Here is a 26,275-nt window from a genome sequence, read left to right as displayed (position 1 = left end):
TATCATAATAATCCCTAATAAAAAATGGCAGTTTCAGGACAGGAGGTTAAACTGAAATGAAGATCGAAGTATTTTCAAAAACAGTGACAAAGTGTCAGGTTCCATTAACACATAAACAAGAAATTAAAAGAAGAAAATGAGACTTTAACCAGAGCTATTCAAATACTGGAGTAAGAACACATGTTTTATTCTTTGGGCTTTTTTTCCCAGCAAAACCACACACTGATTGTGTTTCCAGGCTACTATTACTTCCTTTTTAAAAACAAACAAACAAAAATAAATACAAGTGAGAAGTACTGTAAGTATCACTGTTTTCTGTTCTAAAAGACCATGTGAACCTTGATTTCTAAAAGATCAAGTGAACTTGATACTTTCTAGAGCAAACTTTAAAAAGGAGTATTTTGGGGTTGTTCCAGGTTTTTGCTTGTTTCCATTGTTCCTTTTTGCAAACCATCTTTGAAAGATTTTCACTACCAACAGAAATGTTTCATTTCAACACCATCTAGACAGTAGACTCCAAAAAAGCAATCAGATGCTGCAAGTATCTGGATGTCTACAGAAGAATCTATTTAGATACATACACGATGTGTTTATTTTTCAGCATTTAATTTCCATTGTTTTACTGCTCTCGTCTATGAGACCAACTGACACAGTGCTTTGTAAATCCAGTATCAGCAAAATATATATTCCATACTTAATCCTCAGTGTTCCGAGTGTGATCAGTTCCCAAAAACCAAAGACTGACAGCATCTCCTTGGACTTTTATGCATTTGAGTCTTTCAGGCTTTATAAGTTAGCAACTGATGCTACAAAAGCCTTCCGTTTGGTTTTCTAGATGACTCTATTCACCCATAAATGTGGGCTGGAATAGCTTTCAGCATTCTTTTTCAACATTCTCTAATATAAGCAAGATAATTACCATTAACACTGAAGACTTTCAGAGTTAAAAACTCCTGTGGTGGGTTTACAGAACAAGGAGATAAAAGCAACTTTCTTTAACTCACAGAAATGTTCTCATTCAGTACAAAGATTCCTGACAAAGATTATCTTATTCCTTTTGAGTTTGCAGCTAGTGGAGGAATGAACTAGCCAACAACCAAGAAGCAGTACGATAGTGGCCAATGAGCATACAGCTCACATACGGTGACAGACACACTAGAAGACTAAGCAGTAACGTATAGTCTGTGCTGCAAAAACCAATACTATTAAATCTAAAATATTTTTTCCCTAATGAAGAATTTAAAAATGTACCTAAGACATACTCACTACATAGTATCTCAGTCTGTCAAACCATGATCAAGAATGAGATTTCTTTAGGTTGATTTCATGCCTATATCTTAAATAAACTAGTAATTTCTACTTTGATTGCCATTTACTCAAAGAATCTCTAGCAGGTTGAGTTTCTCTCTCTCTCTCTCTCTCTCTCTCTATCCTGATACACCAAGTTCCTACAGAACAGAAACCTGAGCTTCCACCTTGGATTTAACTTGAAGGTGGCTAACGCCATCAGGGAAAGCACCCTTCTGATCCACATTTGGTGATAGTAAGATTAGAGGTGTGTTGTACAGTAAACAAAGGAGTTAAGAATCTAACCGCACTCATTTCTTCAGAGAAGAGAAGATCAGGTGTGGGAGGGGGAATATAATGTATTTCAAATTTTAACTGCCCTTTCCACAGTTTCCCTTGGGAAAAACAAATCCTCCTTCAACAGATTTTTGACAGCTGGGACTGAGTCGCAAAATACTTCAAGAAGGACCACCATCACATTCTCCTAGATATAAAACAAAAGACATAGATAATCAGCGCGGACAAGACCTCGGGTAGACATTTTATCCATGAGCTTGTTCTGAGATAAAACCAGGCCCAGACTCGGGCACCAATTAAAACTGCCTAGTCTCATTCATTCCTAACAGATGCATCTTCCACACACAAAGCAGGTCAATCTAAATTACAAACAGCAGCGCTCCTAGATGAAGGTGTCAACACACAGCTCAGCTGTGTTGATGCACTAGTGACACAGCCTCTACTTTTTCAATTTACTAAATCACAAGGTGTTTCTGCTTTCATCAAATTTCTGATGTTCCTTTCTTCAAGCAATGCACATATTGTACACCACCTGCTTTTCACAGAAAGATGAGCTGAAGCACCACAGTGGGGCTCACCTAAACCACACAGTTCATGCCAGCAGTTTTCCAGATAATTCTGCCTTAATGGATGGACAAAGAAGGAATCTTCCTGGTGGGTTTTATTTTTGTTTTTGGAATAGCTGCACCACTTTCTCAAATGCAAAATGAAATCAACAGCACTTTTCTGTTGGCAACACCATCTGCATTGAGTACCGGGATAAAACTCTACAGTACTGTTAAACACTAAGCATAGTGTGCAAATTAAGTAGTTTGACTATTCCATGCCATTTGTCCTTTGAAAATCCACAAAGGACAAAAATTTGTAGACAAATCATACTTGAGTTTAGTCTCTGGATCAGCTTTACTTATTAAGGAAACAACGTGCTTTTCAGAACATTTAAGGTTTAAACTTTAGTTTAGCCTGAAAAAATGTTTGTGCTGTTCCTGGAACTCTCCCACTAACTTTGAAAAAGTTTAACTTCTAAAACTATGGTATCTCTTAGACTTCTGCCATCCAGTGTTAATACATCTGGTTTCTTTGCACAGAGTTAGCAATATTCAAAGCCTGCTGCATGCTTCCTTCTTTACAACTAAAACCACTTGTAGGGCTTCCTGGTGTTTCCTACATGCTAGTTCTTCCTTTGTTTTCTACTGCTTCCCTGCTCTTCATTCTTGCCAGGTTTGGTAATTACAGTAAATAGAAGGTGAATGCTGAACTATTTTAATACTTTTTCAGTAACAGCTGTTCATACACAGTAGCATTTAAGAATCAGATTTTTCCTGAGTCCTACATCATTCAGCTGGGCAAGGAAAAAATGCTCAGTGTTTATAGCACTCTATGACTGCAGCAAAGCTGATCACCATTAATCACATATTTACCTTACTTTATATTTCACACCTCCCCAGCATTAATTTTGCAGAGATTGCAAGGAAGTGCTCTTCCCTATGAAATTGCTGTTACCACTATACACCAGAAAAACCAATTAGAGGCAACTAAAGTAGCAGAATTACTATTTCTTAACTTGCAGCACACAGTCAAATGCCCATTCTCAAAAGATTTTCCTGCTCAACACGTATTTTTTCATCCTACATATTGTTTGTCAGTGTAACACACAAACTTGGGATCACCTGGCTCTTTGACATTTAAATAAAATTAACTTAATCTGAATTCTTTTATTATTCAGACCACCAACTAGTTCCTATTAACTTCAGTGGATGTAGATCACTTCTCAGAAAGTAAAAATAAAACAGCAACAAACCCTTTTCAATTGCTGCAAGCAAAATATCCTCTTGTGAGGCAGTAAAAATAAATATATTCCTAATTATTTTCTAAATAAATGTTCTTCACATTATCACACAGATATCCAAATAATTATTTGAATTTTCCTAACAGAAAAAAAAAAAAAAGATATTTTTATATATGGACATATATGCCTACATAAGAACATATCAAGGTTTTTACATCCAGAATGAAATTGTATTTCCTCTGAAACAGCTTCTGCTAAGCAAGAGATGTTTAGCAATCTACTTACAACACCTATCAAGATGTAGGTTAACTAGTTGTTCATTTAACAGTTGTAAATATGTACTGTGTCAATTACCTAAATTATGTGAAAGAGTTCGGTGTGCGTAGGGCAGACTGATACAAATACACACTACAGGAAGAATAAGGAAGCTTGCTTGCTTCTCCAGCTGAAGAAGAAGTTATATAAAACCAGAGTTTGCAGTTGTTGGCTTGATGGACCCACTTTCTCTTCAGTGTATCTACAGAAAGCCTAAGTCTACGTGAAAATACCAAGTTCTGCATGTAAACCTTCAATTCTGCTGGCACAGCTTTATGAAATAATGCATACGTTCACCTTATGTTTAAAAGCATCTTTTCACATAAGACTGCTGTTCGTGCCAATTCAAATGGCTTATCATCCACCTATTTCCTTTGCTATCACACAGAGAATAGGACACTCATATCAGGCAAGGTTCTTCACTGACATATGTACTATCTTCAACATAAGAGACACCACCTATCCCTTAAAAAAATACACTTTGCCTATGACACACATCAACAAAAATGCTGCAAAGTAGCACTGTCAAACACACCTCCAGTACTTCATCTGACCAGGGTCTGCACTTATGTAGGCACAGCTAGCACAATACTGGCAGATTATTTTCTTAGGTACTCAAGGCATTTCCCACTGAAAGAATAGTGTATAATATTAATATACAGAGTCTACAGGCAGAAGATATCTAGGATTGATGGTTTATGGCAACAATCTATCATGTAGGCTCAAATGCTGCCTTCTGAGACCATGCAAAAGTTCTATGAATGACAGGGAAAAATTATATCTGTAGAACTACAGCAGATAGACTTCTCTGCTTAAAAATGAATATATATATATATGCCTATATATATATATATATATATATATATATGCCTATAGTACAAGCAGGAAGCATACATTCACATATGCTAATATAAAACATTAAACACCTTTTTTTTTTCCCTCCTAATTACAAAAACAATGTGTTTTTACAGCTAACAGCAAACAATGGATGGATACTAACAACTGTAAGCTCTGGAGAACAATCATCAAGTTTTGCAAAGTATTCAGAAGTAATGAAATCCAGAAGAGTTTGGAAAATAAAGGAGATTAAAACCAAATTCAGTGCAAGACTGAATCTGTTCCAAAGTGCCTTGAAACACTATAGCCAACTTATGCTAGCTGAACAACAGCTACTATATAATATGCCTTCAGTGCATATTTATTGATTCTGGCTTTCCAGAATTACAACAGCAAAAAAATACTTTTCCTAATCTGCTCAAAAAAGCAAGCAGTGATGTACAATAAAGTATCTAAAAGTGCTATTTTAATCTTTAATCACATCAAATGTTTATTTTTAAATGAATACCTATAATTAATCTCAGGACACAGTAGATGTTTTCTGCAAATGACTTCAGATTTTGGACTCTTTGATTCCATGAAAAGTAAAAAGATATCATTAACACATAAAGTGGTGTATCAAGCACACTGCCTGTGTCAGGCAGTAACAATTAGGAGAAAACTAATTTTCCAAGAAAGCACTCTCTCTTTCACAAGTTAAGGAGGAAAAAAACTTCTCCTGATCTAAAAATGTTACATTTTTTTAAATGTTTGCAACATATGTACATTTTTATGTGTATACATCTAATTTTTAAACAAGTCTAAGAAAACAACCTGGCACAGATACACTTGTTTGTGCCTTAGAACCTTCTGAGTTCATAATACCTTTTACTTACCACTTGCAACAAGTGTGAAGAACACGTATAGTCACTTAACAAGGCTCTGCTTAAATTGTGCTAGTGCTCTTTTTATGAGCCAAAGGATATCCTTCACTCCCATATTTAAAAGCCCTTAACCCACTTTTCAGACCCACTATACTTTACACACTGGGAAGTTGGCACTTCTGACCAAAAAAACAAAACAAAATAATTAAAAAAAAACCAAACCAAACCAAACAAAAAACACCAAATAAAAAAACCAAAACCCACCAAACATGCTTGCTTATGTTTACACTAATGATTTTTCCCCTTAAAAGTAAGGGTGTAAGAGATGTAATGAGACAGTAAAGGTCTACTGGATATAAAAAAACCCAAATGACATTAAGCAGCTTCAGATGGTTTTCACACTACCAGCCTTAGCATTTTTAATGAATACATTTTTGTTTTTAAATGGTTTTGTCTGTCTTATATGAATTACCCACACAAACTTAACAACTGAGCAATTGCCTATGCTGAGGAAGCAATGGAAGTGACTCAAAAATGAAATGCTGATGTGCAAAAGAATTGCAAAAACCCCCACTAATGAAAGAAGTTTTCCTAAAATTTGTTTAGACATTGAATCCTGAATCCCTACCCGATACAAAGACTCCAAGAGTGGTTCACCACCACACCGCATTTTACAAGACAAGGTCATTAAGTGTTAACTCCAAATGTGCACAAGCAGTTTCAGTCTAACATATGACAGAAGCTGACAAAAGGCAAAAAATGTGTGCACAGTAACAATTTCTGTACTAGTTTTATTACCCAAGTATAAAGATACACTATAAAGTACGAGCAGCCGAAGTTCACCCCTCTTATGCTTATGCCTTCACAAGCCTGTTGGAAGTTGGCACTGATGATGAATGCAAAAATCTTTTACACAGGCACTCAAAAGAGTTTTCCCTAACCATTTCTAGGGGTTGGCTTCTCCTCTATTCTCCCTCAAATCATCAAGTACCATCTGGTCCAAAGCAATGCCATAACTGTTTAGCAGTGGGAGGACCTTGTGAAGCAGCACAAGCTCTGCATTCCTGATTGCAGAAGTGATCTCTGAATTCTTTCTCTAGGGAATATATACTGGTCTTGTTTGGTAAATTCCATATATCTCTGAAAATCTGAGAGATGTCTCTAGCACTACTGCAAGAAAAATCAGGAAAATAGAGAAACAATTTGGACCCAAGTAACAAGTCAAATCCACGAATTGCCTCTCCTGAAGCAACTGTAGGTCATTAATCATACTTAAACATCCATGACAATATTAAGCCAGGGCAAGGAATTTTATCTTCTTTGCGAATCCTTAAAGTCACAACATGCACTGACAAAAACCAAAACCAGGCCAAAATGAGACAGAACGTTATTACTGCAAGTGCTGCATCCATGTTCACCACACCCCTCCCACACAGCTAAATGATCCCGACAGCCTTCTCCATATCCAGAAGACAAGCTGCAGGAAATAGCGTGTTTGTATGGAAGCACTAAAACATATTCGGACTTCTTTCAACTTGCCTTTCCTCACTGAAAAGGCAGTTTACTCCCCCAGTATAAACCACTACATGACCCAAGACAAATAATGTTCACCGTAAACATCCCGCATGCACTTGCAACATCCCTTCTCATCCACACACCAGACAGCAGTGAAAACGTATTTCAAGGCCTGTGAGTCCCACGCAGAAACCATATTACACATAGTACATCACACTGGACACGGGCAGGTGTATTTTAATTCAAAAGGCTTATTTTAACGTTATTAGATAAAAGCTGTCTCTGCATACTTGCAGCTCTTAAAAAACAAGCTCTGTTTTAATTAATGAGAAACGATAAAGTAGATTGAATTTCCTGACCAGTGGGCGGATTCCGACGGTATTAAAGATCCTGTGATCATCCTGCACACTTCAGGTTCCCTCTCAGCTAGGCTTGTGCATCTAGGCCTTTACGGCTCCCTTTTCTTTATACAAGCTGGTGCACACGCCGAGCACCCACTTTGCCTCATGAAATAAAAATCACAATAAGAAAATGCAACCGGTGAGCTAACAACCTTCCCGAAGCTCACGGAACAATGCAGATACTACACTCGCCACCATCGATCTGCACAGCGACTCGCCCTGCGAGTCCCTTCCCTAAGCCTCTTCGCTGCCATCGCTCCCCCACACACCTCGACATTTGCCCCGAGCCCCGCACCCTGTCACTCACCCGCCATCCGTCCCCTCTCCTTTTTGGAACGCCGCTTCCCCTCCCACACCGAGCCCACCCCGCCGGCGAAGCCCGCGGGCGGACACAAACGCCCCGCTCCCCGCCGCGGGTGCTCGGCCTGTGGCTCCCCGCGGCGAGGGCGGCGAGCGCCTGGGGGCACCGCGGGCATCGCCGCCAACCCGCCCGCTGCCGACTGCCTGCCCCCCGCCACGGACCGCGTCGGCTGGAGGGCGCCCGGGGCGATGGCGATCGCCGGGCTGCAGCCCCGGCGGCACCTGGGGCGTGCGCGACGGCGACGGCCCGAGGCGAGCAGGCCGAGCCGGGCGGCGGCAGCCCCGCACTCACCCAGCAGCAGCAGCTTCAGCTCCCGGCGGGCGTCCCTCTTGTCCCGGCGCAGCTGCCGCTCGATTTCGTCGTTGATCCGCCGGGCTTCCTTAGCTTCCTCGCTCAGGCAGCACGCCATGATGGACTCCAGAGTCATTCTTCCTAACTGGTTCAGACACAGCCCCCAGCCCCCCTAAAACCCGCACGTACACTCGCACACACGCACCCCGCCGCCGCTCCGGCCCCGGGGGGCAGAGGCACTCTCCGAGAGCCCGGGGGCCGCCGCAGGGCAGGCGGGCAGGCGGAGCCGCCTCGATGCCACACAGGGGGGAGAAGAAAGGCAGGGCCGCTGGCGGCGCGGATCCCTGCTCCCTGCAGCTGACAACTCCTCCTCTCCTCTAAATCAAGCACCGAGCAACATGGAAACATCCACTGCGGCGGCAGCAGCAGCGCTACCTAGCCGAGCCGCCCCTCGCCCCGCTGCTTCCCTTCCCTCGGCGCCGCCCGCAGCCTGCGCGGTCCCTTAGTGTCCCTGGCGGCCGCCGACACCCCCGCCGCCCTCCGATGCGACCACCCCACCTCCCGTGGAAGTGCTAATGCCCGCTAATCCCGCCCCGCACACGCACACATCTCCCCGCCGCTCCCCGCCCCCGGAGCGGGAGCCCGGCTCTTGCGGGGTGGGCGAGACCGCTGCTGCCCGGCAGGAAGACGTTCGCCGCGACCGCCCCTCCTCCCCGGCACCGCGGCCGCTCGCCTCTCCAGCGGGAGGGGGGAGGGGGGGGCGCTGCCAGGGACCTGCCGGTGCTCGGCTCGGTCGGGCCCGTGTGGGCGAGAGAGCGGCGGTGACGAAAAGGAAGGGAGCGGACTGGCAGGGGCCGCGCTTGACCGGCTTTTAAATGGATCGGCTCTGCGGGCGTGGTGCAGGAATATGGCGTCCCGTCTCCCGCCGTCGCTCCCGCTCTCTCCCCGCGCCGCCGAGCGCCAGTGCAGAGCGGCCGGGGGAGCGGAACCCCCGCCCGCGCTGTGCCGCTCCCCACAGCGGCGGAGGGCAGGGGCGGGGAGGCGCGGGGAGAGACTGGGCGGATTCTCACACCAAATGGCCGCGAGGAACTCTGCCTGCTCCGGTTTGTCCTGCCAAGCAGCGCCTTCCCTACCGCCGTGTTTGCTTTCGCTTCCTTTGTTTGCAGTTGCGGGCACACATTTTTATTTAGTTCCCATCCTAAGAGATCTGACTTGGGTTGTAAGGCACTGGCGGAGATGAGAGAAGGAGAAAGGGAAGGGAGAATGCCTTCTCCAGCTTTGGCCGGAGTGGGAAAGCAGGAAAGCAGAGCGGGGACACATGCACGCTGCCAGGCGTCGGGCAGCTTTAGCGCCCCAACACCCGGCCCTGCAGGGGAAAGCAAAGCCGTGCGTTCGGCAGGGACGCGCTGGGACACCTCAGGGAACGGCACCGCCGCGGACGATGCTCCACTCAGCCCCTGCCTCAGGCTCAGTCCCTGAAAGCTGTCCCCACGTAGCCTCCGGTAGCCCCCGGGGCGATGGCACACAATAGGGCAGAATGCAATGACACGCCTTCAGTTTTTGTGGATTCATAAGCTCCGCACAAAATTCCCACACCTGCGCTTCCTCTGGCCACCTCCATATTAAGCTACTTGTATCTAGGAATGTTGCCCAATCTGCTGGGAAACACGTACTAGCCTATGTAGTGGATAGAAGGGCACATCACTCTCCATCTTCTTTCCAGTACCCGCTGACACCTGTTTTGAAATTTGCATGCACTTTCCTAAAACTTTATCTACATACTGATAATACGAATTAAGTAAGGGGGTAAGAATTTATCTGTCATAAAAAGTAAGACTACATGATGAATAATAAAAAGAATAAACCAATCAGGAAAATAATATATTCAATCAATTTTTTCGAGCATGAAAAAAATCATTACTTTAAAAAATGCATGATTTTCCACATAGATCTACATTTTACATCTACATTTATGTATAATGTATAAAAATGGTTAAGATGACTTGGATTTTTTTTTATTCTAGTCAATTAATACATGACTTTTAGTCATGTATTATTATTTAGTCAAAACTCTGTAGTCCCAGCTATTAATAGTAGATTATATTTCATTCAAAGCATATTTTCTATTTTAAAACCTGTATGTATATACCTGTATCTATATATTCATCTGTTTTATGTTCTGGTTCCAGATGAATGCATTAATGTTAAATGCAATAAAAATTTCTAAAGATTGAATTATAATGCAGACTATAATGGCCAGTCTCTTCGCGAACGAAGAACCGGGGAAGGTCTTTCCACCTTCCAGCCTGCGCGTTGGATTTTTTAGGTGAGACACAGTGTGCGCGGAACTGAGCCCACCCTTTAATCCTGAGGTTCATCTGCCGGGGCCAAGCACGCTTGGACGGTGGCAGCGAGGTCCTCAGGACGTAGATGGATTGCCTTACAGGGCTAACGAGCTCCATCTGCCCGGGGAGTGTCCTAACCGGGAATTGAACCCAGATCTCAGCGTTGACAACGCTGTGGTTTAGCCACTGCACCACCATTGAATTACAGAGACAATAAAAGGCAACAAAAGGCGGGGGGGCATGGTTCTTCAAGAAAATAATTCTCAAGATAGCAGAGTTTTCTTCTAAATGCCAGGTCCAAAAGACAGAAGATGAATGTATGGTAAAAATCACAAGAAATATTAGATGGGTGTTTTGTACACGGTATTCAAATCCACAGCAACTCTCTTCAAGAATCTTACAGAAAGGGTTGGAACAGCTCAGTGAATTTCCAGCCTTTAGTTAAACTGAATCAAATCCACCCCCAAATTGAGGGCACACCATTCCATTAAAAACTGTAACATTCTGCAGTAGATGAAGTCTTGACTAAACTTTCTTAATCCTTTTATATGCTCATTGTAGAAGGCATGAACACAGCGTGTACCTCAAATGTAGAGTTGTCATTTAATTTTGCATTTTTAATGAGAAAAGACACCCCAGGGATCGTAAGTTTAATCTGTATGTACCACTCTTATTGACATAACATGATTTAAAATTTTTACTAAGTATCTTCAGATTTTTAATGGATAAGCCATCTAGTCCTGAATCCAGCATCAGCAGAAAGCCATTACATGCTATTTTACCCATTTGCTTCATGACTTAGTGGAAGTCAGAAGAACCCCATTATGGACAATTACATAATAAACCTATGAGGAAGTTTCTTTCCAGACCTCGATTGGCTTCCAGACCTCAGTGGTTGGCTTTTGTTTTGAAATGTGAAATGACCTTTATAAATATTTTATCCTAATAAGAACTATCAGTAAATGACAGACATCATTATTGCCCATACAGGTAATTATTTTCTGTAGATGCTATCCATACTGTTACCTAATACTGGACAGATACTTCCTGATAAGCCTCCTCTGTAGCACTAATAATCTCATATTCCTCTATCCAAGTAGTCTCCAGTGCATGGTTCATAGCAACCTGCCTGTGAGACATTTTAATGTTGCTTACTGCCACAGGAAATTAAAAGTGAGACTGATAGAAGGAGAAAAGGTAGTATTAAACAACCTGCATCTTGGTATTCTTGCTTATAAGACAGCAAAGACTGGGAAACTACTGCTCTGTTTTATCAACTCCATAATATTCTTTGCACTAATCTATTCCAGTTTTCAATTTCTTCCTTCCATATGCCTGAAGATATTTATTGCCAATCTCCTCTGTCTCTTCTGCCTGAGGTAGGTTTTCTGTGATGTTTTGATAGATTTCAAACAGTATCTGAACTTGGTACTCCTATGACAATAAACCAGAAGACTGTGTATAGCAACATCACAGTATTGTCATGGTTAGTCAGTATCCCCTCTTAAGCAATTGGATATCTTGCAAGTGTTTTTTGATTGCCGTTTTGTGTTAAGATGTTTTCATAATGCTACACACAAGTACTTCTCAGTCTTGTTTGTGAATACTTACAGTAAATTTAAAGGCCATCAGTATGTCTGAGGCTAGCAAATTACCCTTCCAGTATGCCATCCTATTAAGGTTTTTGTTTGTTGGTTTTGTTTGGGTTTTTTTTTAGGCAAAACCAAAACGAAATAAAACAACAACAACAACAAAATCAACAAAACCCAAGCCAACCCAAATAGAATGTGTCTCTTGTTTCTCTGCTGTTAAAGGAGTAACATCCAATATTCGCAATCCTTCGATGGATATAATCAGTTTGTTGCAGTGTGTGTTGTTTTGACAAAGTGTTACTTATTTCAAAGTAAAAGCTTGCCTGCCAAGGTGCTAAGGTACAGGCTAAAGACAAGGGAAGGCTTAAAACTCTCTACTTTTTCATCTACCTTATGTAAAATTTTAGAAACTTGCTTCCTTCTACCTATTTGCATGTCGAGGTTCTTATGGATGACCTATTTCTTATAAAGCGCCAGTATTTTTCTGTACCCTTTTGTTGCTCAGAGGCCTCTCCAGATATCACTTTCCCCCAGCGCCAGAGGAGGGGTGCCCCCGCACCCCCGACAGGGCGGCACAGACGCGCATCCCGCGGGACAGCGCCCCTCTGCGGGAGCGTCCATCCCCGGCAGAGCGCTCCCCGCTGGAGCGTCCGGGCGCCGCGCCCGCCCCGGCGGAAAAGCTGGCAGACAGCTCACTGAGCTCCTTCACGGAACTGATCCTGGTCCATTGTACTGGCTTTGTTGCTGTGGGGGTTTTTTTGATTTTTTTTTTTCCCGGTTTGCTTTCCTGAATTTGCTGTTTAAGGATTTGTATTGGCTTTCCCAAAGGCTCAGCTGACCCTTCAAGACTTCTCAAGGAAAATGTCCAGTAGGCACAGTGAGATCCAGACCACTGTTTCTGTGGCAATAAGCTGCCAGATCACTTGCATCGGCCAGCTGTTCTGCACAGGTCTGGTGGAACAGGTTCATAAATTTCAACCCTGAAACCACCCCCGCCCCCCCCAAACCAAAATATGCTTGATCTAGCCACATGACACAAATTATATTAACAGATTGGTAGGGTATTCATTGAATAGCACTTCCTAAAATTGCCTTTTCAATAGGCAATTCAAACAAATTCACTGCAAGAATTTGGAAGCTTTAGTAATGAATTCTGTATGCTTTGTATCTTGTATTAATAGGAACATCAATACCTTTGGCACATTACTACCAAATCTCATAATGAAAAGCAAAAGGAAATGTCTCAGTGATAAGCAACATAGGGATAAAAGTTATGACCTAGTCAATTGTATTTTCAGATGAATAATTAAATTATTTTTATTGATATATATAATTTTATTAAATGGCAACAGAAGTCCATCAGGAGACTGTTTCCAGTATTTATTGCTTTAAAGTGAATACAGAGAAGGATCCCAAGACAGACGGTGATCAATGTTTTTCTTTAAGTGGAAGTACAGTAACAGGGGAGGTATCTTTCTTTCTGTGTATGAAAATCTATTAGAAAACTTGTGGTACTAAGAAAAAATAGTCCTTTCTAAGTCTTATATAAAGCCATCACAAATACTTGACAAAAGTAGCATTCCTGCAGAAGTATTTCAAAAAATAGAGAAAACAGAATTAGAGGATAGCAAAATAATTGGCTTCTACTTGATACTTCAGCAGGAATTGAGGCTCTAAGTTACACACTGTAGTAAAAATGTGGGTTATATTTTAAGCCTCAATTTATAAACTATGTTACAGGTTTAGTTATCATCATGGCTAGGCTTTGTGAACGAAGAGCCCCTTTGAGAGGGGCTCTACCCACACTTGCTACAAGCGTGCTGATGGCTAAAAAGGCCAATGCAAGATAGACAAGTCCAGTTGCAGAAGGTACAGCAGAAAGACTACCCAGGTGATACAGACGAGACGCAATTCTTTCTGCGTTGTCTTTTCTCCTCAAGAGCAGCATTATAGATGGTGTGTCTCCAGGCCTCCTGATTGGAGCCAGGGTAGACCAATACTGATGATCAATATGGCCAAGGCTGAGGGACTGTTTCAGGCAGTCCTTGTATCTCCTCTTCGGGCCTCCTCTCTTGAGGCAGCCATTGGCAAGTTCCCCATAGAGCACAGTCTCAAGGAGGCGGTAGTCCTGCATCCTGGAGACGTGCCCTGCCCAGCACAGCTGAGTTCTCAGTAGCATGGCCTCAATGCTCGTGACTGCTGCCTGTTCAAGGACAGACGTGTTGGTCACATAGTCAGTCCAGTGGATGTTTAGGATTGTACAGAGGCAGCGCTGATGGAAGCATTCTAAGAGATGCAAGTGGTGGTGGTAAATGACCCGTGATTCAGACCCATATAAAAGAGCAGACGGTACAATGGCTCTGTAAACACTGATCTTAGTACTTTTCTTCAGGTGTTTGTTTTGCCACACTCTTTTATGGAGTTTACCAAAAGCACTGTATGCCTTTGCTAACCTGTTGTCAATTTCAGCTTCAATCTTACCGTCTGAGGAAATGATGCTTCCCAGGTAATTAAACTGTTGGACTGATTTGAGCTCTGTTTCACCAATGGTGATATGGGGATGATGGGAGACTTCCTGAGGTGCAGGCTGATATAAAACTTCTGTTTTCTTCAAGCTGACTTCCAGACCAAAAAGCTCAGCAGCCTCTGCAAAGCAGGATGTTAAACATTGCAGAGCTACTTCTGTGTGGGCGAGGAGGGCGGCATCATCAGCGTAAAGCAGCTCATGGATAAGATGATTTAAGGTCTTAGTGTGGGCCTTCAGTCACCTTAGGTTGAAAAGGCTCCCATTGGTACGATATCGAATGTAGACACCGTTATCATCATCGAGGTCTGCCGTGGCCCTTTGGAGCATCATGCTGAAGAAGACTGTGAATAAAGTTGGTGCAAGAACACAGCCTTGCTTCACACCATTGGCTATTGGAAACGGCTCAGAAAGTACTTCGCCATATCTGACTTGAAGATTTAGTTATATAACTTTAATTATAACTATAACTTCAGTATACAACAGGACAGCCAGATAGTAAGTTTCTTGAGCCAGTATGAGGTGGTTTGTGAACTTGAACTTGGGCAGAAACAGAAAAAATTCTCTTGCCTGACATGCACAGCTAATACTAACAGTACAGTGATTGCTGTATATTAGTCATTTTCCCCTGCAATTAGTACTGAATTTAGATAGTGTTCTGCACTATAATCTTACAGAAGATTTGTGAATCTATAATATTTGGGGGAATTATGGAAATTCATCAGTAGGGAAAAGGATAATGACTGATTTCATTTGTTCTAAGAGACAGAAAAAATAGATTTTTCAACACTTACAAAAAGCTGCTTTGGACATATAGACAGTTGTATAGAGTGGTAAGATGATTCAAATACAAATACGGATAAAAATCATGTATTACTCTGGTATGAGTATAATAGAGAAGCAGGCTTGTCAGGGTGCTGTATTGCTATTAGACTGCCTCCTAATGTGGTTGTATTTTGAATTGTGGGTTTGCATTACCTTACATAGAATCTATATAAAAATAACTCTGAAATTTCATTTTTGTTTTTGTGGTTATATGTTTAAAGATATTGTAAGAAGTTGATTTTTTACTCCAAAATATAGAATGTTTAATGCATCTACAACTTTAAAGAGAATGGGATATTTTCAGAAGAATCAGTGTTAAAATTTTAAGTTGGATACTGAGAACAATTGTAGCTGTGTTTTGAATTATGCTGCATATTCAAGCCTCTTACATTTATGAGGGAAAACTTTTGCCATTAATACCTGCTCATGATAAGAGACTAGTCACCATTATGTGGGATTTACCAGAAAAAAAAAAAAGACATTTAGCTCCCCCTACCGTATATTCCACTGCATACAGAAAGATGGAAAACTTGGATTTAAAGATGGAAAACCCGAATTTTGTTCTGATGGGTAAAATGTCAATCAAGTAAAACAAAAATTTAACTATAAAGAAGTTCCATTTTCAGTTTCTGCTAATGTGCTATTAATAGCGGAATCAGATGTTTAAGGTGTTTTCTAAGTTTTTAGTAGTCTCAAGTTTTTTGGCATTTACAGCATAATGTGCACGAGCGTATATACTTCAACATGTAACAGTTTTTCAAGTTCCCTGTGCAATGATATGATTTACTGTTGGTGTATGCTCACAGTTAATTTTCTTCCATTTACATGAAATTGATAGATCAAAGGACTTGTTAAATATTGGTGCATACATACAAGAGATGAATACTTTTCCAGGTAACTTTTAGTAAGCTATTATTTTTTCAGACAAGTGATTTGGGAACTCCCACATAGTGCAGTTTCTAATAATTAATATTTGCGAATCTACTTGTTGAGTTCTTTTACACTATTGCCATGGCAAGTAACAAAGAGTCCTTTTAAGAATTTTATAGTCTGGTCCATATACTCATTCACATTACAAATACTTTTCATTGAATCTAACTGTTTAATCTCATAATGGTCAGATTTGTTTACAATATAATTTCTGAGTTCAAGGTCACCGTGATCAAAGCACTTTTGTCTGTTTATGTTCTTCGTTAAATATCTTATTTTTTTCCAGGAAAAAAAAAGCTCATCTTTGCACATAGACTGAGCTTTATATGTAGTTCTGTGCTTTCATTATTTTATCAGCTGCAAAATACTAATGTGCTGGTTATCTCATTGTTATACCCATTCTCATAAAAAGTCTCTGCTAGACTCTTCATAGGGGACCTTAAAGTGGTAGTGTTGTATTAAAAAAGAAAAAAGGTAATATTCTCTAGTATGTCATGTATATATCGATACTTATGCTTAAGTTTCTCTGTGGAGTTCAAAATTCTTCTAATGAAATAATTTTTACCATTCTGATTTCCAAAATGTAGTTCAGCAAACCCCTGTTTTTCGATCTTATAACATCAAATACTCTCTGTTCTTCACTGGGGGGTGGGGTGATGTAAAAGCAAGCTGGTACAAGGGTCTTTCATTGTTTCAGTAAAAAAGGCCCAGAAACAAATGGCTTAATAAGATAACTGTTTCAAAAAGATGGACTAAGGAGGAATATACATCTCACACCTCAGGTACTGGCATCCCATGATCATGCTGCATTGGTCAGAGCACCAAGGGGTTTTTCCTTGGCACAGTGCACAGAGCAGGTCCTGGCTTGGGGGAAAAACTCACACTTTCAGTCATTTGAGGTCCTTAAAAGAAAACAATTCTGTTGAAGGGCAAGGCTACAGAGAAGGTGTCACAGTAGCGCTAAGCAGGAGCTGCCCACATGCTCTTCCAGCCCCCAGATGTGCTGGGCCTGTCCTGGGGCTGAAGGAGCTGTGCGATGCAGCACAGCATACGTGCTAGCCATGTAGCACCTGCCCATGTTAGTTGCACTGTACAGGGTCTCACAGCCAGGATGAATGCATTTCACCCCTTGATCCACATACCGTTTGCCTTTCCCAAATATATATTATAATTTTCAGATTATATTAATAACGTAAGTGCTTCTCATGTGCAACTTCCAATAGAGCAAACACAGCCTGTTCAAGTTCATCAACTGCTCAAGATAAATATCTTCCACAAGGCAGCAGTACAGCATCTTCTTGCACTTTTTTCAAAGTGATCCATGTGCATTTAGGCATTTGTGGCAGTTCATGATAAAATGAACCAGCTAAACCAAAATGGTTGATTTTTGATCTCACTTTTTGATCTCATTAGAGAGATAACACTCCAAGATTCATTTGTTTTTAACCTCAGATCATTCACAATTTTTCTGTCCCCTATGTTGTCCAGAGAAGGCCAATCAAGCTGGTGAAGGTTCTAGAGGGTAAGTCATACGAGGAGCAGCTGAGGGATCTAGGATTATTTAGCCTGGAGAAAAAGAGGCTCAGGGGGGATCTCATTACTCCCTGTAACTACCTGAAAGGATGTTATAGCAAAGTGGTGATCTGCCTCTTCTCGCAGTCAACAGGATGAGAGGACAGTCTCAAGCTGCACCAGGGGAAGTTCAGGCTGGACATTAGGAGGAATTTCTTCACATAAAGCATTATTAAGCATTGGAACAGGCTGCCCAGGGAGGGGGTGGAGTCAGCCATCTCTGTAGGTGTTAAAGAAAAGACTGGACTTAGTGCCATGGTCCAGTGGACCAGGTAGTATCCGGTAAAATGTTGGACTTGATGATGTCAGAGGTCTTTTCCATCTTACTCATGATGTGATTCTGTGATCATGTAAAGTACAATTTAACTAAAGTTTTAGTTCTATTTTCCTGCTGTTTAAGTACTAAGTTAATCTTCTTCTTTTACCTTTATGATTGCTATTCCTCTCTCTTTTCCTTTCTGAATGGAAAAAAACAGCTCCACGGTTTTCACAAAAGATTTATCAAGTCCTAAGTTGAGACTTGCATCATATATAAGACTAGAAACAGCTGATCATAGTGAGAACAGCCAGTTCTAGCAGTGACCTGAGACTACTCTTAGTTACTGGAATTCTGTTATAAAATGTAGACCCTATTTAGTACTGTTTGCTTAATCTCTTTTACATTCCCTTTTTGTCTCCATTGTCCCATTTGACTGCTTTGTTCACATTGCCTATTTGCATGCTTTAGTACCAGATCTGCTTTGTAAGACATGTAGGTAGACAGCATTGAACTGTTTAGAAGAGTATTTCCTTTTTCTCACTATTTAGTGTCTAACTGAGATTCCAGTCCTGATAGTAGTTGTAAGAGAAATACATATGCAAAGCCTATGTGTTAATACAGGTATTTCAATAATAGGAGATCTTTAAACAGGTATGTTTCCTTCTCTTTGCCATGACAAAGCCTTCTCTTCACTCATGTGAAGTAGCAGCTCAACAGCAGAACTCAGCTCAAACATCAGCCATGCAACACATAAGCTAAATACTACACATTTAGCAGTTACATGCATCACTGTTAGCAAAAGGTCACCATTAGTTAGTAGTTCCCTTATTACTAAGCAAATATAACTAATTTTATTCAGGACATTTTTTCCTCAGTCAGCACCTAGGATCTGTTTGACTTCTGGCTTTTGGGGTACCTTCTGGCATCTATCACCCTCACAACCTCTAACAAGCTTTCTCCTTTGCAGGAGCATACCCAGTAGGCAAGTTCTGTGTAATATTCTCTACGATGACTATTTTACAGGAATACTTTTAGAATCAATCTGAGTCTGTTATTGAAGAATTACAGTAAAGATTAGTTTACATTTACACATAGACTTTTGTGGCCACCTGGCACCAGATAAATTTTTATGAGCTTTGATTAGTCATTGTGATATTTAGAGTTAAAATTCAGCAGAATTACAAAGGCATTGAAGTGTGCTGAATTACTTTCTGATTAAAGTCTCGGAGAGATTCATAGAGGTTTTAGTTCATGAGACAACATTTGAAATCAAGGTTTACCTTTGCAATAAAAACATAGTTTTTCTTATAGACTGTTACCTGTATTAGCATGAGCAGTTTAATATTTCAGACTTTAAAAAATGTTCATAACATGTTGTCTAGCCAAAAAAAATGCAGCCTTTAATTGATAAACTACACTAATACAGTCAATGGGTTTTTTCTTCTACAAAGAGCAAAGTCTAATCAATATTTGTTTAAAAAATCCTGACTATCTACTCCTAAGGTAGCAATAAACAGTGAATAGCAGTACAAAGTTGGTTTTAAATATTAAATGTAAATATGTTTGATGAATTAAATATTTTTTAAAATTGTATTTTACTGCCTATAATACATCAACAGTCTGCTATTCTTAATCTCACTCAATTTTTTGTGTATCTTCATAAAAATAAGAGGTATCAGCTACGGTGTGGTAACTGCAAAGCACTTGGCTGTAGACTCCACTTGACACAAATAGATTTACATATATGAATAGAAGTGAAATTATCTTTTTAGATGTTTTGCTAAATAAGTACAGGCTGCAAAGCCAAAAGCCAGTGGAAAAGCCTTGCCTTCCTAACAGTTTATCTTACGTCTAGATATTGGACAATTGCAATACCTGACTGCTGATCTTAAAGGTAACCATACTGTAGAAAAAAAAGAAAAGGAGTGTACATATAGAAATGCCAGTGGGACAGCTGAAAAAGCAGACAGTCACGCTCAATCTGAAAATACCTTTTTTTTCCTTAGGATAATTCTAAATATAAAGAACCATGGTCAGTAAATTATAAAATATTGAATAATTACAGATGGATTGGCAGTCAATACTCTACTATTTACCACATAGAAAGAAAGATTATTTCATAAACCTGCTGTACATATCTTAAATGTTATATGCATGCAAAAAACGTCACTTGCCAACCCACTGCTTCAGGTGTCAGGTAAGGACTCTCTCAGCCTTTGAGGGGTAACCTTCAGAGGCATTATTGCCCAAGTGGGGATGGCCACTGCACAGCCAGCTGCTGTGGAGGGAGAGCTCAACAGGCCCTGCTGGTTGTGTATATTTGTAGTGTGAAGTGGCTGATTCACAATCAGATTTTCCGCTATGTTCATGCAGTTTTGGCTGCTTATCAGCCCAGTCTCCAGCCAAATTATTTTTGAGGAGTGTTTGATGCTGAATTTTCACTGATAGGATCACACAATTATTACAATAGACCTATTTGCTGAGAATCTGCCTGTTCGGTTAGCTTAAATGCATTTGTCACATCATGTAGATTGGGGTTATTTCACAGGATCATGACTCATTGTATCAGTGGTCCCGTATTGCTGTTGGGGATCAGTACTTTCATAAACACATGAAGCTTCAATTTATAAGAAATTATTTTTGCTCCCGCTGCTGGAAGCAGATTCCAGTATCTGGCTGCCTGAATGGTTGAGGGGCTTATTTTGCTGTTCCAGCCTAAATATGTTTGTTCATGGCCTGTTTATTCAGCACATACGTGACACAGAACTTCATCAGGACTCTCTGCTCCAGGTCCCTGCCTAGTACATTCTTCTGAATCCATTTCAAGGCATTTTATTATAACTTCTAATTTGTATTTGATTTGATAACTTTTGATTTGCATTTGAACCTAGATTATTTACTTGGATCAATAGAATTAGCTGTCCAGTATTAGCCAAATATTGCCTAAATCCCTAATTCAGCAGCTTTCTCCTGTTCAAGAAAATGCATGAACACAGTTGAGCATACTGATTTCATTAGTGCTTGCATTCCCTTTTTCATGGTGCAGAAAGGCATTTTTATTTTGTAGTAAATTACAGTAGCAGCATCAACATGAGCAATAACTTTTATCATTTTGAGTCAAAAAAAGGAATATCTCTCATAATCAGACATGAGGAAAAAAGAAAATTGAACAGTTATTTTTACCTGCCTGACAAATAAGTATAATTCTCAATGTTATAGCTCTTGTTTTTCAAATAAATTGATAGTCTGTCAATTAGCTTGATTAGTAAAATCTAAAGCTAGAAAGAAAATCTGACAATAAAGAAAGGCTGAAATATGATGGAAGACTGTTAAGTAAACATGGCATGCCTTCTCTTGTGTTTCCTCAGGAGTTTTTGAAACATCTCAAGGAACGATTGATCTTGGGTCAATGAACATTACTGTAGTCTTCATAATGATATCATGCTGGGACAGCAAAAGAGGCCTTCAGGACAAGAACCATTTCATTCAAAACACTTTTCAAGTGCTTTGATTCATTCCTATCTTACTGCTCGTTCCTACTCTTGTCAGGATTGCATCATTGCACTTCTCTACATCCTTTTAAACATCCGTCTTCACAGCTCTAGATTTGCTTTCTCTCTCGTCTTTTTTTTTTTTTTTCCCTTTTTTAAATGACACCATCACTTGAGAAACATTTAGCTTCTGTTTAGTACTCAGTGCAGGATAGTCTCATATTGTACTCTTTGGAATATGCACTGAGTCATTAGCAGGACGATCTCTTAACTGGAATGGCAATAGTATGTACCTCATTGTCAATAAAATTTTTCGTAAAACATCAGGCTGTTACTGATGTCTATTTTATACATGTTTTGTAAATTGTATTTCTAGGTTTGCTTTGCTCTTCTGACCTGGCTAAAAATACAGTGGGTAGTAACTACTTTCTCAATAAGCATTTTCCTTTCAGAAATAATTACACTTTCATTACTAATTGCTCTGTTCCAGCAGATATCCATTCGCCTCTGATATCCAGATAGTAACTTACATGTTAAGGAATTTTTTTTTAAGATATATGGCAGTTGTGGTTTAGGGATGGCATTCCCTATTTTAGTCTTCCCATTAAAAAACCCAAAACATTCACCACTTCTTCCCCCACCTCCAACTGGACACACAAAAGACAAAGATGACAGATTGAGATAAGAATTATTTACTGGAAAAAGCAATGAGATAAGAAAATGAGTAGTAACAGCAGCAACAATATTAATAAAAAAAGTGTACAAAAGAGAGAGTGGTTCACATGAAAAAATGCTCACCACAGACCTTGTGGCAATGAACAACACTGGATGGGTCTTCCTGCCATATTTTCTCTACTGGATGGGACCCCTTCTTGCTGGAAGAGAGTCCCTTCTTCCACCTGTCAATGACATGAGGTGGTATAAAGAACCTCTGTGTCCTAGCCATGCCACCTCCTGGCTACTGCAAAAAATTAACCTTGTCTTGGCTGGAACCAGGAAAATGGCCTATAAAAAAGAATATTTTTGAATTTGTGTTTAGTTTACAAGATTGAGAATCATGTGTGCCTTACATTATTCCAATAATCATACAGGCACTGGTAGTGCCTGCGCAGCTTGGGGTGGGAAAAGGTAAGGGAGTTGGGAATGAAGGAGTGATGTTGAGGTGGGAAGAAAAGGGAGTGCATAGGTAAGTGTGTTTGATTCTCACCATCAAACTCTTTAACTGGCAGAAAATTAATCTTTCTCAAGTTCAGTCTGTTTTGCTTATTATAGTAATTAGCAAGCTGTCACCCCATCTTTATCTCAGCCTAGGGGCATTTCCATCTTGTTTTCTTTTTGCTTGTCCTGTGGAGGAGTGGTGAAAGAGCAACTGGGTTGGATGGGTGTCTGGTAGGCTGCCAAAGTCAACCCACCATATACAGCATGTGTTACGTTAGGCCACATGCCACACCAGAATTTGGGCCTTAGTTAGATTTTTCAAGCGGTAATGTACGATGAGCAGGCACTATATGCAACAACTAAATAATTAAAATACTGGCTAAAAATTCCAGCATAGACATGTAATTATACCTTCAAATTGCATCATAAGCAGTGTCAGCATGGTTTGTACCTCTAACCTTGTGGGTTGGAGATCTGAATTTGCAGACTATTAGTTGGTGCTCAATAATCTAAACAAAGTTATCTATTAATAAAGTCACATAGAATAAAATATTTATGTATTTCACATATGCAAAATACAAAAAATATTAAAGTGTTTTTCATACAGTGAATTTATATTCAGCAGTTAACATATGTTGGAGAACACACAGAAACACCATCCCTATAATTACTGAATCAGAGAATGATTTGAGTTGAAAGGCATGGACACGGTTGCTTGCTCCAGGCTGCAAGCGCACATTACCATGTGCTGCAAGCGCACATTACCATGTCATGTCCAGCTTCTCATCCACCAGCACCTCCGAATACTTCTCCTCAGGGCTAGTCTTGATCCATTCTCTGCCCAGCCTGTGTCTGTCCTTGGGATTGCACTGGATTCCTGATTGATAGTCTTCTCTGCCAGTACAAAGATTTATTTATCACTTCTCTAAAGAAAATTGAAATTGGATGTTGGAGCTGAAAGAAGGAGAAAAGGGCATCGAATATTGCTGAGGAGAACAGCGGAAAAATGTGTGAGAACAATCTACTTCCACACTGACACATTACTGGCAGTGAAATCCAGGGGGGAAAAAATTACTTGTTGATCAAAAATGTCTGTATAGGCAATTCTTAGGTAACATCAAATAAATACCAGCTTAGAAAAAGGACATTTTATTCTATACTCCTACTCCTATACTTCTCTTCTCCTAGTCTCATATTTCTATACTCCCACTGCTTCATTCTGTGTCCCTTCCTACCTCCACATGCACTGAATGTGATGCTGGATTTTGCCCTTTAACATTTTTCAAACAATGAACCAAAGATTGGCTGGTGGCCAGACTGCTTCTCTTTCTGAGTCAGGCTAGTGTTTCTGTGACTTTATATGTCACTGTTGTGACAATGTTTGTCCTCGCCTACAGTTGTGAAAAGCACTATTTTTGGTAGAAAATGGGATGTTTCATTTGGTGTTTTCTAAAAGCTATCAACTATATACACATTTCAGTTAATTGCTAAAGTTCCTATAGGACTATCATCTTGAGAAAGTTCAAGCAACATTGCAGAACCTTTAGTGAGTTGAGAGTTTTCTTACTGTCACAGATGAAGTCTCCTTATCTGATTTTTATTCAGTTTATAATATGAATTAGATAGAATAATGCCAGCATTTGCTTCTGAAAAACCTCACATCTTTGAGACTCTTGAACAATAATAATATTTTTGCTTCATCTCAACTGCCTCATTAACTCAAGTGAATCCAACATGGTTTTCCAGGCTCTTTTAAACAGTTAACACATATGAGATGGATGTCGTCTGACCTCTGGAGGAGCATCAAAGACTCGGGGTAAATAAAAAGAAGGTAAATCTTCCCTGTAGGAGAGGTAATAACCAGAAAATTAGTTATTATATAAAGAAAACTGATACTGTATTAAAGAACTTTTCTGATGTCATTTTATCTTTTTTTCTTCTGCAAAACAGTGCCACTGAACTCAGACAAATGGCTTTCCATGAAGTGTAGGGCAAAGATGAAGACTACCACAAAGAGGAATTTCTTGCATTAAACAGTGTTCATGTGGGTTTATTATTTTTGACTGAGGAAGCATAGGAAAATTCAGCACCAAAACCATGATTCTACTCAGAATGAGAAATACTCTATGACACAATTAGATGCTTTTATAATGCTTAACTCAAACTTGCAGCTCAGGAGGCAGTCCTAGGAGTCATCATTGATACTTCTTCGAAATCATCAGTCAAGTGTGCATTAACAGCTGAAAATGTAACAGGATGTTGGCAAATCACCACAAGGGTGCTGAAAACAGGTCAGAGGCATCTGTTTGGGTCTAAATATCAATGAATCTGTGTTTTATGGATACCATGTCCAGCTTTGTTTTCTCCATTGCAGGAAGTATGTAGTGGTGTTTGGGAAAGCTCAGAGAATGTATGACTAAAACAGTCACATAGTGGAGCAGCTGCTCTGCAAGAACAAATTAGAAGACAAGTTAATTTATGGAACTTTTAGTTCTCTCTTTTTGAAAGACACTTGTATCTTGAAGTCTAAAATGGTCTATGGATTACTATGATAGAAAATCTCAAAAGTATACAAAAAATTCTGAGTCAGAGCAAGCTTCATTTAATGTCATATAGTCACTTGATATTTGCAGAAAATAAGAATTCAAGATTGTCCTGGTTCTGGCCAGGACAGGGTAAGTTTTGCAGTAGACAGGGGATGTGGCTAGGACTCAGGGGTTATTCTATACCATCTCACCTCATTTTCAGTGGATGAGGGAGGAGGGGAAGGGTCCCCTTCCAGGTCAGGCAGTATGGCAGTGGTGGGGTGTTGTCAGGGGGTCTCCATATGGTGAGCAATTGTGTTTGAATCATTCTTCTCTTGTACACTTGTTATTAATATTGCTGTTACCATTCATTTTCTTATTTAATTTGCTACTTCCAGTAAATTGTTCCTGTCTCAAGCTGTGATCTTTACCCTTTGTATCTCTAATTCTCCTCTCCATCCTGCTGAAGGGGGAGGGAAGGGGTGAGTGAGTGGCATGTGGTTTGGAGCAGGAACACTAAACTGGGGAATACCATTTCTAAACCATGACAAATATATATTGAGTAAAATGTCAGAAGTGATTAAACTAGTAATGGTGGAAAGCTCGACAGGAGAAATCTAAGTATTATTGTAATCACGTGCTAAATAGTTGATAAACTAATTCAATTTCATTGACTTAATCCAATCTTACCCTTATAGCAAAGTACCCTATAGCAAAGTACAGGTCTGGCAATGAAAGAACATTTTCTGCCTGTGCTGCTAGTTGCCTTTGCTTGGTCTTCTTCAGGTCACAGTGCACAGGCATTCAGAGGGGATACCTGACTGTTCAGCAGCAGCGCCAACTACACTAGCTCCCTGGGTGTCTTGGTTCATGACAGTGCCCGGGAGATGTTTTATCCAGAAAATTCTATGTTCTTCAAGCGTTAGTATCCATCTGAAATATCATCCTATGCATTAATATTACAAATATGGAATGAGAATAGACAATATTCCTCCTTTCAAATTTTATTTGAACGTATACATTTTTATATATATGTATTTTATTCTATGTGATTGAGTTTGTTGTAATCCATACATTTAACCAGCATATAAAAAGCAC

At 40.2% G+C, this 26,275-nt stretch overlaps 1 protein-coding gene across 1 annotated transcript in view; it reads right to left on the bottom strand.

Annotated features, from left to right (window-relative positions):
• Positions 1-8,455, bottom strand: part of LOC114071969 (guanine nucleotide-binding protein G(q) subunit alpha-like) — a 118,545-nt gene extending 110,090 nt beyond the window's left edge. The window contains exon 1 of the mRNA XM_027909877.1: positions 7,957-8,455. Coding sequence (XP_027765678.1) covers positions 7,957-8,092 — 136 coding nt within the window. The 5' untranslated portion in view covers positions 8,093-8,455. The remainder of the gene's footprint in view (positions 1-7,956) is intronic.
• Positions 8,456-26,275: the final 17,820 nt, after the last annotated feature.

This window comes from Empidonax traillii, unplaced genomic scaffold (genome assembly GCF_003031625.1).
Source record: "Empidonax traillii isolate 1590-97213 ecotype Southwest subspecies unplaced genomic scaffold, ASM303162v1 scaffold28:size2823434, whole genome shotgun sequence".
Taxonomy (NCBI): Eukaryota; Metazoa; Chordata; class Aves; order Passeriformes; family Tyrannidae; genus Empidonax; species Empidonax traillii.
The sequence above is the reverse complement of the archived record's forward strand: the minus strand, read 5'-3'. Positions and strand labels throughout refer to the sequence as shown.